A 13099-nucleotide genomic window follows, 5' to 3' on the forward strand; every position below is an offset into this window, starting at 1 on the left:
CAGCTGAATGCTCTCTGCATATTTTTATAGTGCACATGTTTTATTGCTATAATTGATCTATTTAGCAGAAAATATGGAGAACACATGGAGCGCCTGTCAATTTTATGCTGTTTATTTGAATCAATTTATGCTGTTTACTTGAAATTTAAGAGAATTTTTCTCTTCACTGTCTTTTTCATTCCTAACCTGAGTAATACGGTGAAGGAATCCCATCATGATCCATGTTGGGGCATTTAATTTTGTAGCTAAAAAAGCAAAAGCCAATGAACTGACCTCAGAACTAGACAGCAAGCTGTGGACTTTTCAAAGGCAGGGCCCAAGTTTTAATTAACTTTATGTCCTTGGTGCCTAGCCCTTTAGTGAAGGTTTATTGGTTGAATGAGCAGTTAGCTTCAAACATTTCTTAGGAACCAGGATTGTAGTGGGTGTTATTCATAACATAGAATTTGCCATAGTTTTTAGCCACAGAGCAAAGCTGGTGACTTGTTCTTTTCTTTCTGGAGACTGGACAAAGACAGAGAATAACGACAGTGTCGTTGCTAGTCCCACATTTTATTTAGTCAAAGCAGCTTTGTGCCTGAGGCCGCCATGGCAGTAGCAGCAGCCATAGTCCATCTGGCATTTATGACAAGGTCTTCGCTGGGAACGTCCTGAGTTCTGGGGCTCTGCTATCCAAATCAATGCAGATCAAGAGACCTGGTCATTGTCACTATCTGTCAAGGCAATTGTATTCAAAACACTGAGTCTCTCATTCTTTTTCTCACATACACACACTCAGCTGATAACTAGGTTTATGAAGCAAACTGTTGACAAAACAACGAAGGGAAGTTTATTTAGTCCTCCCCTTTCCCAGCCAGTAGGGCAGCCCACTAACCCAGTACTCCTTAAAACATATACTTCTGAGATTTTGTTGAAATTCAGGCTCAGATGTACTAGGTCTGGGGAGAGGCCTGAGAGTCTGCATTTCTGGCAAGCTCTCTTAGTTAGATCAGGCCTTGATACTTAAAGTGTCATCCATGGGCCAATAGATTTGGCATCACTTGGGAACTTGTTAGGCCTGCAGACTCTTAGGCGCCACCCCAGACTTACTGGACCAGAACCTGCATTTTAACAAGATCCCATGTTCACATTTGAGAAGCACTGCTCTAACCATGTAATAAGCCTACAGTGTCCATTATGGGTAAGGGTCCTGCTGGGGATCTGGGTTGAAAGTAAGGTTAGATGGATTTCTTTTTTTTTTTTTTAAACATCTTTATTGGAATATAATTGCTTTACAATGTTGTGTTAGTTTCTGCTGTATGACAGAGTGAATCAGCTATATGTATACATATATATCCCCATGTAGATGGATTTCTTGTTGCCTTTTTACTTCAAAACTCTTTTGGGTACCTGCCTCAGTAGAGCATCTGAAGCTCAGATAAAGACACGGACAGATGCCTCTTTGTTCAGTCATTCAGTGGTGTGATGAATTTTATCCATCCTGGAGTGCCATTGTCTTTAAACACAGGGGCCCACTGACCAACCTATCCCTTCTCCAGAAAACTTTATTCTAGACAGAAAAGTTTGAACGGGAGAGACATGTCTGAGCATGTTAGAATGACGAACACATTTGCAACAGCATTAGGAGATGGAAGTTTCCGTTTTCTCATCTGTAAAATGCAGATAATAATACCACCTCTTCTAGCTTCCTTTATAGGCTTGTGAGGAGCTTTGACATCTACCTGTGAAGGGGCTTTGAAAACATAAGGATGTTCATGAGATTTTAAAGCAACTTTAGTGAGAAAAAAATCATATATATTTCAGCACTGAAGAGGTCTGGATTCAAAACTTAGCCTTACCATCTACTAATTTTGTGATTTCTGCAAAATTATTTCATATGATTGAGCCTCAATTTCTTTTTATATAAAATGGTCATAAAATCATCCATCATGCAAGGTTGTAGTGAGGATTAAAATGTTAATAATATCCATAAAAATCTGGTGCATAGTAGAGTTTAATAAATGGTAGCCAAGAGCAGCACATTAAGGGACTTGGTTGAGAAATAATCTTACAAAGATGACTCAGGTAAGCCTGTTACACTGGAGCAAAAAGGAAGAGTGACTTTAAAGCTGGTTAAACGTTTGAATAAACACCCATCCATTTCAAGAGATTGATGTCTTGAAGTTTGTTTTCTAAGTATGTCTGGAAGAAAAGTTCCCAAACCTCAAACAAGGTTTTTTTTAAATTTAAATATTAGTGAGTACCAGCCACTGGCGGGTTTTGTGATTAGGAGGATTTGCAATGATTATCTGTCTCATTCACACACTCTCAACAGAGGTGCCAGAGGGACTTGGTAGTGTCCATGAGAGCCTGGCACTGGTACGGAGGAAGGTTTCCACATTGGTGTCCGTGCACCCAGACATGCCAGGCCCTGGGGAAACAGCAGAATTAGTGATAACGAGGGTCATGTAAGGTGATGAGATTGCTCTGAGGACCGTGGGAATTGATTGATGGTACCCTCATTATCAGAATAACAGAACAGCAAGTCTTATTTACTGGAGACATGAGGGGGCAGCTGTTGGGCTATTGCTGCTTTACTGTCAGCAATTAAACATTTGCGATACAGAGGGACTTGTCTATTTTAAGAGAAAATAAACGTCCTTGTCCTCCTTTCCCTATCTTCCCAAGCTCTAGCTCATATTTTTATTTTGGAAATGCTCTTTGAAGGCCCTCGGCTTTCTAAAGTCTCTTTTCAGGCAGGCTAAGCCTTTGGGATGGTATTCTTTTGAAGAAGAGATTGCTACAGTGTGCAGAATTTGTGTGGTGATAACCTTCCTGGTGATATATATATATATATATATATATATATATATATATATATATTTTTTTTTTTTTTTGCGGTACGCGGGCCTCTCACTGTTGTGGCCTCTCCCGTTGCGGAGCACAGGCTCCGGACGCGCAGGCTCAGTGGCCATGGCTCACGTGCCCAGCCGCTCCACGGCATGTGGGATCTTCCTGGACCGGGGCACGAACCTGTGTCCCCTGCATCGGCAGGCAGACTCTCAACCACTGCGCCACCAGGGAAGCCCCCTGGTGATCTTCTGAAGTACTGTGAATGTGATTTCATAGACAGCCAAAGGCAGGGTGTCACATGATCCGCTTTTCTGCACGGATCTCTTTGAGAGGGTGTGTACACTCGAGGCCAGGTGACGAGGGACAAGAACACCTCACTGACAATATGGCCTTGCAGTGAAAACCTAACAGGAAGAGGGTGGGCTTAAGAGGGAGGGAGTGAGCCTACCAAGGCTGCAGGGAGGCTGCAGGGAGTGGCCAGAAGAGGCATTCAGCTGAATAATCAGCAGTTCTGAGTGAAGCGCAGAGCCTGTGAGAGGCAGTCGGAATGTCTTAGATGGTTTTTGTTTTTGTTTTGCTGGAATAACTTAAGGTTGAATGCATCACTGAACCGTGTTTGAGTGTGGCATAGCAGAGGAGTGGATCAGTGGATCCTGCTTCAAGTCCATTTTAACTGATGCCATGATGGACTCTTCTGACTCTGGCCACAGCTGTTGGCTCATTTTGCTAGGGTTTGACCCATGAATGGATCAGTGATCTCCTCTCTGTTTCCAGGCCACAGGACATCTTCTTCACTTCCAGCCAGTCGATACTTGTGGTCTTTGGGGAATACATGGATGGAAGCTCTAGGTAAAGGGGCTTCATGAACCAGCAGGAAGGACAGGTTGAAGAGCATCACTTTTTAGAATGTAAGGCTACGTGGAAAGAGCATTTGCTAGCAATCAAAAACTGAATTTCGATCCTAGCCATGTCCCTACTCACTATGGGACCTTGTTCAGCAAGTAATTTTTTTTTTTTGCGGTATGCGGGCCTCTCACTGTTGTGGCCTCTCCCGTTGCGGAGCACAACAGGCTCTGCGGCATGTGGGGTCTTCCCGGAACAGGACACGAACCCGTGTCCCCTGCATCAGCAGGTGGGCTGTCAACCACTGCGCCACCAGGGAAGCCCTCAGCAAGTAATTTTATCTCTTGGAGACCCAGGGATATTGATACCTACTACAAATCTACTGCACCTATTCTAAATCTGCTATAAATCACACCAGAATTTTAAAAGGGTCAAATGAGGTGATGGAGAAGAGAGCACTGAAGACTTCAGAGCTGCCCTGTCCAGTATGGTAGCCACTAGCTGCATGTGGCTTTTTGGATTATTAATTAATTAATTAAGTCAATCAATTATTTAATTAATTAGAATGAAATAAAATGAAAAATTCAGTTTCTCAGTCACACTAGCCACCTTTTAAGTGCTCAGTAGCCACATGTGGCTAGTGGGTACCATACTGGACAAAAAAGATACAGAACATTTGCGTTATCACAGAAAGTTTTATCAGTAGTGCTTCAAAGCACTATTTAGGATGTAAAGGATGGCATGTTGTAAGGGTGATAAATTCTGTCCTAGTTAGGGGTTCTTAGAAAGAAACAACCCACTCAAGTTAGCTGGAGTAAAATGAGATAATTGACTAATTCAAGAAAAATGTATGTGTCCCAAGGGTTGGAAACACAACTAGGCTTCACGAGGAAATGGAACCAGTTCCTAGAAGACTATCAAGAACAAAAGAAGCTACTCTCTCCCCACTGTCTCTCTTTCTCTGGTCTTCCTCTGCCTGTGGTCACTTGTGCCCTTGTCTCTGTTTCTCTGTCTGTGCATATGGCTTCTTTCTTTCTCTCCTCTTCCTCCTTCACTTCTTCCTCCTCTTCTTCTCAACCCCTCCCCCTTTCCTCCCTCCCCTCTCTGCAGACCAGCTTTCTCAACTGTACTACACATGGTCCAAATAGGGCTCAAGCAGACCCAATTTTGTAAAAAAATTGTTTAAGTATCATTGATTTACAGTGTTGTATTAGTTTCTGGTGTACAGCAAAGTGATTCAGTTACACATATATAATAGTTTGCATTTGTTAATCCCAAACTCCCAATCCCATCCCTCCTCCCTTTTGGCAACCACAAGTCTGCTGTCTATGTCTGTGAGTCTGTTTCTGTTTTGTAAATAAGTTCATTTGTGTCATATTTTAGATTCCACATATAAGTGTTATCATATGGTATTTGTCTTTCTCTGTCTGCCTGACTTCAGTTGGTACAATAAACTCCAGGTCCATCCATGTTGCTGCAAATGGCATTATTTCATTCTTTTTTATGGCTGAGTAGTATTCCATTGTATATATGTCTGTGTGTGTGTGTGTGTGTGTGTGTATATATATATATATATATATCACATTTTCTTTATCCATTCATCTGTCGATAGACATTTAGGTTGTTTCCATGTCTCCATGTCTTGGCTATTGCAAATAGCATCAAGCAGACCCAGTTTTCATCACTTCTCAGGGATCATGCCTAACAAAGGCTGGATCCTGATTCCAAATTCCTGGGGAAGCCAGCTGGGTGTGATAGCCACCCCTGCTCCAATCAGCTGTATCCAGGTGGATGGGGGTAGTGTCCTTATGCTTACTCAATAGGGGCAAGTTGGGGGGTGGGGCAGATGCTCTAAAAAGGAGCATATGGGGATGTGTCATTGACTAACATGCTCATCCATAACACCTTGGAGCAGTCCACTGAAACTATGATCACACAGGGAAAAGTTCCAGAGATTTAATCAAGGCCATGAAGAAAAAGGCTGTGATACTTTTCCTCCTTTGGCTATTTGGTCATATGATTTGATCACCAATCCAGATTCTCAGGGGTTTGGCTTATCTTCCATGTCCTTATACCTGGATGAAAGTGGGCACAGCCAGAAGTGAGATGGAAGTCAGGTCTAAGCCTTTGTCATTTCTTAAATGCAAACAGGACACTAATGAGACCCTTTTCTCTCCTGCCTTTAGGAAGAAACATGAGGTTCCCCTGGAAATCATTCAAGAGGAAGATGGAAGGGGCTGTCTAAAAAGAGATTGAAAGCTGCAGACCGCAAGACTGGGGCCAGAGGGCTGGCAGTGGAAAACCCTGTTGGGTTGTGATCTCTCGTTGAAAAGTCCCAGTTGCCTTTTTGCTTCCTGTAGGAGGAAGCAAGAGAAGGAGAAGACCATGTCCATAGCCTTGAAGCAGGTGTTCAACAAGGACAAGACCTTCCGGCCGAAGAGGAAATTTGAACCTGGCACACAGAGGTTCGAACTCCACAAACGGGCTCAGGCATCCCTCAACTCAGGCGTGGACCTGAGGGCAGCTGTGCAGCTGCCCAGCGGGGAGGACCAGAACGACTGGGTGGCAGTGCACGTGGTGGACTTCTTCAATCGGATCAACCTCATCTACGGTACCATCTGTGAGTTCTGCACTGAGCGGACCTGCCCTGTGATGTCAGGGGGCCCCAAATACGAGTATCGGTGGCAGGATGACCTCAAGTACAAGAAGCCGACTGCACTGCCAGCCCCCCAGTACATGAACCTTCTCATGGATTGGATTGAAGTCCAGATCAACAATGAGGACATATTTCCAACGTGTGTGGGTAAGTCCATGACCAGCTTCCTGGTTATTTTGTCACCTTCCACCCAAGCTTGGAGGGTTTGCAGAGGCTTCTTCTGGGATGGCCTTTAAATGCTGGATAGCACCTATATCAGTGTTTCCCTAAATTCCATCACTCACATATTAGCAGTTTCTTTTTCTGGATCTAAGGACCTTATTGAAAAAACAATCACTTGTAGACCACTTAGAATTATTTTGTAGACCTAAATAGTGGGAAACACTGGCTTGATGAAAAGTTGGATTTGATCTTATTGGCTTCCTTAGGATTAGACTCCAAACCCACCCAGAGCTCCTGGTAAAATTTTTAATTTGGAGCTAATTAACTAGTTAGTTACATTAACTCTGGTGCAATTATTGGTACTCGTCTCTCAGGGTAAGAAATCCCAGCGTGAGAATCCGTGGGTTTGTTTGGGAATCAAGCAGACAGGCAGTGGGTATTTTGGAGAAATAAGATCCTGGCATTCTCTTCTTCCCTCTCCTGATCATAGGTATTAATTTCAGTCTGTACTATTAACTCTGGACCCTTGTGTAGCTGCTAGACCAACCCGGACACCTGAAATGCAAATGCTTTTGTTTGCTTTGTGCTCTGAGCCATAAAACTCTTCAAGGGGAGAGACCAGACCTTTCCTATCTCTTATATTTCTTTATGCTGCTGATTATTGAATCTGCATGCCTGGCAGGTTGAATTCAGAATTCAGTTTTTAGGGCCTTAGGTTCAGTAAAGATGAGCATTCTCTTCTTTCCACTGTTGTACCTGTGATACCTAGCTTGGTGCCCTGGAACCTTTTAGGCACTCGGGAACTATTTGTGGAATGGTTGAAAAAACACTTATGCTGCTGGAAAATATTATTGAAAAGCTCTGAGACAGTTGGAGTATTAAAAAAAAAAAAGCGTTTGAAACACATTGCTAAAATCACCTTTAGATGGGGCATGTGTGTCCCCATGTGGCATATGGAAAGTTGAAGTGGGGTGTATGGAAGTAATTATGTTTATACCAGAAAAAAAATGTATATAAATTGATTAGGGCAGTATGTCCATCTTGAAATATTCAGCACACAAACCAATCTGCTCAGAATCCTCGTGTTGCCTTGACTTGTCCAGTTTTCTTACATACTTTCTCTCTGCTGTCCCTTGTTAGGGCAGGAAGTGGGGGCTATGGCAGCACAACCCCCCTTGGTTGGCTCACCAGCATAGGAGGAAGAAGGCAGGTTTCAGAAACTCCCCTGGCTGTATAATTGGCGCCTTGGAGGAGTAGCAGTTTCCTAGGTTCATGTCTTTTTTGCACTTTCATTGACTGTCAGAGGCTTCCTTTTGGAGCTGGGGGGAATTTGTCTTTTCCAAAAGCATTACAAGCAACTGCCAATGACTGTGCAGAACATACAACAGCAGTAAAGGTCAATAAATGTGGGCAAGGATCCCTCCTTGCTGTCCTTCCCCTTCTGTTTCTTTGATGCTTTGAACTCTGGGCACTTCTGTTCTCTCTGGCAGTTGTGGTTACCACATAGAGCTGCTGACCAGAAATAACATCACAGAGCCTGGTGTGTTACTTAAGAGGGAGGAAGCTTCTGGCCATCTCCCTGGAAAGTAGAACATCATAGGTGATTTTAGACTTTGCTTGGAGGAAATCACTGGCTGCCGCCAGATCCCCCAGAGCAAATGACTTTGCTTTCTTTTTCTAGATGGTTTCCTTAGCCATTCAGTGTGCTTGGGGAACAGTCAACTGATCAGAATCCTCTATTTCAGCTCTTCCCAATCTGTGCCGCACAGTACAAAAGTGTTTTGGGAGCTCTTAATAGGTGCACTGTGATTTTTTTTTTTCTCCCATGGAAAAATAAGTTTGGGAAATGCGGAGTGAAATTGATTTCTTTACTGCAGGACTTTAAATATACTAATGTGCATTATACATCTCCAAGAAAAGAATACGTTAGTAAGTAGTGTATCCTAATTTGAACCTGGTACCTTCTTTTGTTTTTTGTTTTTTTTAATGGAACACTATTAGCATCTTTTGGGAAATGTTCATCTATATAGAGTTGTCAAACTTTCCTTTGTATCAGAATTACTTGGACCTTCTTCTCAAAATGCAGATTCCTTGGTCCTCCCCCTCAACAACTAAATCAGAATCTCTTAGGTGAGGCCTAAGAATCTGTACTTTTGGTAAGCTCCTCCCACCCCTCTTGTTCATTGTAACCACCCAGAATGCTTTTTATCCTCCCCAGGAACAGTTTGTTTCTTACCTCTCTGGTTTTAACCATGTCATTCTCTCCTTTGGAATCCCCTTCTAGTGAATTCTTATTCATCCTTTATACCATCTCAGGCTTCCCTGGTGGTCCAGTGGTTAAGACTCCTCCATGCTTCAGTGCAGGAGGCGCGAGTTTGATCCCTGGTTGGGGAACTAAGATCCCACATGCTGTGTGGCATGACAAAAAATTTTTTTTAAAAAAATGAACTTTAGGGGCTTCCCTGGTGGTGCAGTGGTTGAGAGTCCGCCTGCTGATGCAGGGGACATGGGTTCGTGCCCCGGTCCGGGAGGATCCCATGTGCCACGGAGCAGCTGGGCCCGTGAGCCATGGCCGCTGAGCCTGCGCGTCCGGAGCCTGTGCTCTGCAACGGGAGAGGCCACAACAGTGAGAGGCCCTCATACCGCAAAAAAAAAAAAAAAAAAAAAAAAAAAAAAAGAACTTTATACCATCTCCTCTGTGAAGACTCTCATCTTTTAGAATATAAGCCCCTTCAAGTTATAGAATATGTCTTATGCATTTGAATATCCCAGCGCTAAGTCCAGTCCTGGTGCCTTATAAGTTGTTGGATGGATGGATGGATGGATGGATGGATGGATGGAAAAATAATCTTTATAAAGTTCCAGCATGTGTATGGTGCTGGTGATCAAAGTGAAGTTAAACAAATGTCTCTGAATCTCTTTATCACCATTCCTGGGTATTTCCCGTACCTTGCCTTCTACAGGGTTTAATTATGTCTGTTTAACTTTTCCAAGGTTAAAATGTTAGGGGTCAGTAAAAACCACCACCATCCACCATCACCCTGAGGGTCTTCATTAGTATCCTTCTCACCTCTGCTGTTTGTCCTCAGACAATACTGTTGCTGTCTTTGCAAGAACTTGTCTTTTAGGAGCCGCTTTCTCTATGAGAATTCATTTCCTCCTCTTCTTCCTCCCCCTGATTCCAGCCTACTTTCCTTCTTTTTTTTTTTTTTTTTTTTTTTTTTTTTTTTTTTTTTTTTTGCTGTACGCGGGCCTCTCACTGCTGTGGCCTCTCCCGTTGCGGAGCACAGGCTCCGGACACACAGGCCCCGCGGCCATGGCTCGCGGGCCCAGCCGCTCCGCGGCATGTGGGATCCTCCGGGATCGGGGCACGAACCCGTGTCCCCTGCATCGGCAGGCGGACTCTCAACCACTGCGCCACCAGGGAGGCCCCTTTCCTTCTTTTTGATCTTGGTGCTGCCATGAGTCATTATCATGGAAATGATCAAGATGTCTGTCAGGATAAAGTAAAAGAGGAATTCCCAGCCAACAGCAGACCCTGGGTGGATGAGAAATTTGGGAGTTCTGCTTCACATTATGTCTTTGAATCCTGGGCGTATTTCTGTCTTCTGGCCTGGGAATTGGGAGGGTTTGAAACTTCCCCTCCTCCCCACTGTGATCCGAGGAACTAGAACCGGAAAATACAGACAGATGTGAAGGCTTCACCCTTAGTTAGGTATTAAAGGATATAAACAGCTGTTGATCTCTACCATTGAGACATGGAGGAAAGAAAAGCTTTCATCTGTTTCTGGATTCTGGTTTAACTCGGATACCCGGGCTATTTCAGAAGTTGAGCCTTCTCAGTTAGGAGAATACCAAACAGATGTGGCTCCCTCGTGAACCAGAGTCTCCTCCAGTCTCCCTTGATCCTTCCCAGCTTCCCTTGTTGAAAAGCCAACAGATGTTCCTGCAAAAGCTCCCAAGACAGCAGTAACTTCAGAAGCAAGGGCCACCTCCTCTTTGATTGTATCTCTTTAGCCACTTTTAGAGGTAACGTTTGAAAAGTAGAAAGCACAGCCACCCACTTTTTAAAATTCCATTGCCTGTCTAATTACAATAATTTTTATGTTCTAGCCCCCAGTTTCCCTGTTTTTCTGTTATATAATAGGACTTAAATCTCAGATCTGACACTCAGAAAAAAAGGAGTGGAAAACTTAGCACTCCTCCAACTCATGTTTTTAAAAAGTCTTTGAGCAGGAGGAATTTAAAAAATAATGACATTATCTCACCTACCTCTATGGTTTTAGAATAAATGGGTGTCAGGGAAGGGGAGAGCAAGGAAAGGAAGCAAAGGAAGGGAGAGAAGCCAGGAGGGAGCTCACATGTGAGTTTGCTAAGTGCCAGGCACTATACTTGCTACTGTTAATCTTTCTTAATGCTTATAATAACTGAATGAATTAAATATGCCATTTTACCAGTTAGGAAGCTGACATTTAAACAAGCAAAGGGTTTCCCAAGGTTGTACAGCTAATCAGTCATTTAGAAGTCAGGGTTTGAACTCAAGAGTGGCCAAAAATCTATGCCCTTGTCACCCACTACCATTTACAGCATGAATTGTTATTCTGCAAATTTCCTTCACATGGTGAAAGACTTCTCAATCATGGTTTTAAGAGGTTGTCTAGGGTGGGAAAAAATTCAGAAAGGCTGAATTTTGGTATAAATTTTAAAGAAATGATTATTTTCTTTGTTTCTGTTTGTCCCTATTTTATTATTTTTTAAAAAATAAGATTCTTTTTAAAAATAACTTTATTTATTTATTTATTTTTGGCTGTGTTGGGTCTTCATTGCTGTACGCGGGCTTTCTCTAGTTGCGGTGAGCGGGGGCTACTCTTCGTTGCGGTACGCACACTTCTCATTGCAGTGGCTTCTCTTGTTGTAGAGCACAGGCTCTAGGGGCGTGGACTTCAGTAGTTGTGGCTCGTGGGCTCTAGAGTGCAGGCTCAGTAGTTGTGGAGCACGGGCTTAGTTGCTCTGCAGCATGTAGGATCTTCCCGGACCAGGGCTTGAACCCTTGTCCCCTGCATTGGCAGGCGGATTCTTAACCACTGTGCCACCAGGGAAGCCCTGCCCCCTATTTTAGAAAATCACCCCTGAAATGCCTGAGGAGTGTGTCCATGAGACTGCAGCTGAGTTTCATCCTCTCTCAAAATATTGTGGCAGGAAACATAAGGCTATAAAAATGTCCATAGGGGTGAGCTTTTCAGACGTGGCATGTTGGGGAACTGAGTTTATAATTAGCCTTTAAATTTTAACTTTTTATTTTCTGTTGTCTCCCTCCTGGTTTTTTATTTTTATGTAAATCTATGTAACACTGGTAAGACAGCATGTATGTCAACAAAATATATTTACCGTGTGGTAGGACTAGCACTGGGCTTGTAGACAGAGACTAGCTCTGCTATTACAAGATGCTGTGTGACACTGGTAAACACATAACCTCTGAGCTTGCGTTTCTCTGTGTAAAGATTCTGATCTTACAGGACTGTTGTAAAGATTAAATGAGGCAGTGTGAGTAAAAACACCCAGCCCAGAGCCATAAGCCCCTATAAGAGGTGCTAAAAAACAAATGTGTGTCAGCTGCCTCTCTCTCTGCATACGTTTCTACTTAACTGTCAACCAAAACTCCCGGAGCCCACTAGATGATTTCTGAATGGTATCCCCAGAAAAAAGCAAGACACATTGTAAGAGAATCAGCATGATTTTTAAAAAATGGTTGCTGAATTGCTCTGTGATGGGGGTCATAAATACCTTCCAAGACTCTGGGAAATTTCAGTGTTTCTCTAGGAGCTAGACCAACTCCTGGTGTCAGGGATGAACACTTAACCCTTTAGACAGAAAGCTACTAGGAAGGATCGTTTTGCTTGGTTTTCAGAAGACTGAGTACTGAATGTGCCCACGTCCAGTGTCAGTCCGGCAAACCTCAGCAGAGACTGGGTGCAGGTTAGCTGGGGAAGAGGGGAGATAGCTTACTAGTCACATCTGGTACAAGCCATTCATTAAAATCAGTGCTGGGTGAGCTGCCCTGAATTTGACCTCTCAAGAGGATGGGGAAAGAGTTCTCAGTGCCCAGGAATGAAGCCTCCAAGATTGCCTTTTGAACTGGCAAGTTTTTCTAAGACTCTGGAAACATGTTTTACCTTTGGGATCTGATAAACTGGCTCCCTAAGAATTTACTCGTTGGGAAGGCATCATAATAAAGCTCCAATTTTCTGAATACATACTACCCTCCACGCTTTACCTGCATCATATCGTTTAATCTGTAAAATAACCCCGTAAGGCGGGCATTATGAGGTCCATTTCGCAGATGAAAAAGATGAAGTAACTTGCCCAGGGTTACACAGGCAGAGCTAGGGTTCAGACCCAAAGTAGCCCAACTCTGCAGGCTGTGCTCTCAGCTACTCCGACATCTCGTGTCTGTGATGTTCTTAGCCCAGAATCAACATTACCCTTGATTTACCCCTACCTGTTGCATCACATGTTAAATCCTCTTTAGGAAATATCCTACGATAAACCCAGCATTCACAGGGAAGGATGTGAAAACAGACAGGGCGGTGCATCCGATGCAAATTG

At 43.4% G+C, this 13099-nt stretch overlaps 1 protein-coding gene across 1 annotated transcript in view; it reads left to right on the forward strand.

The window, feature by feature from the left end:
• Positions 1-6060: 6060 nt before the first annotated feature.
• Positions 6061-13099, forward strand: part of MOB3B (MOB kinase activator 3B) — a 124007-nt gene continuing 116968 nt past the window's right edge. The window contains exon 1 of the mRNA XM_060101658.1: positions 6061-6478. Coding sequence (XP_059957641.1) covers positions 6061-6478 — 418 coding nt within the window. The remainder of the gene's footprint in view (positions 6479-13099) is intronic.

This window comes from Mesoplodon densirostris, chromosome 6, assembly GCF_025265405.1.
Source record: "Mesoplodon densirostris isolate mMesDen1 chromosome 6, mMesDen1 primary haplotype, whole genome shotgun sequence".
Lineage (NCBI taxonomy): Eukaryota > Metazoa > Chordata > Mammalia > Artiodactyla > Ziphiidae > Mesoplodon > Mesoplodon densirostris.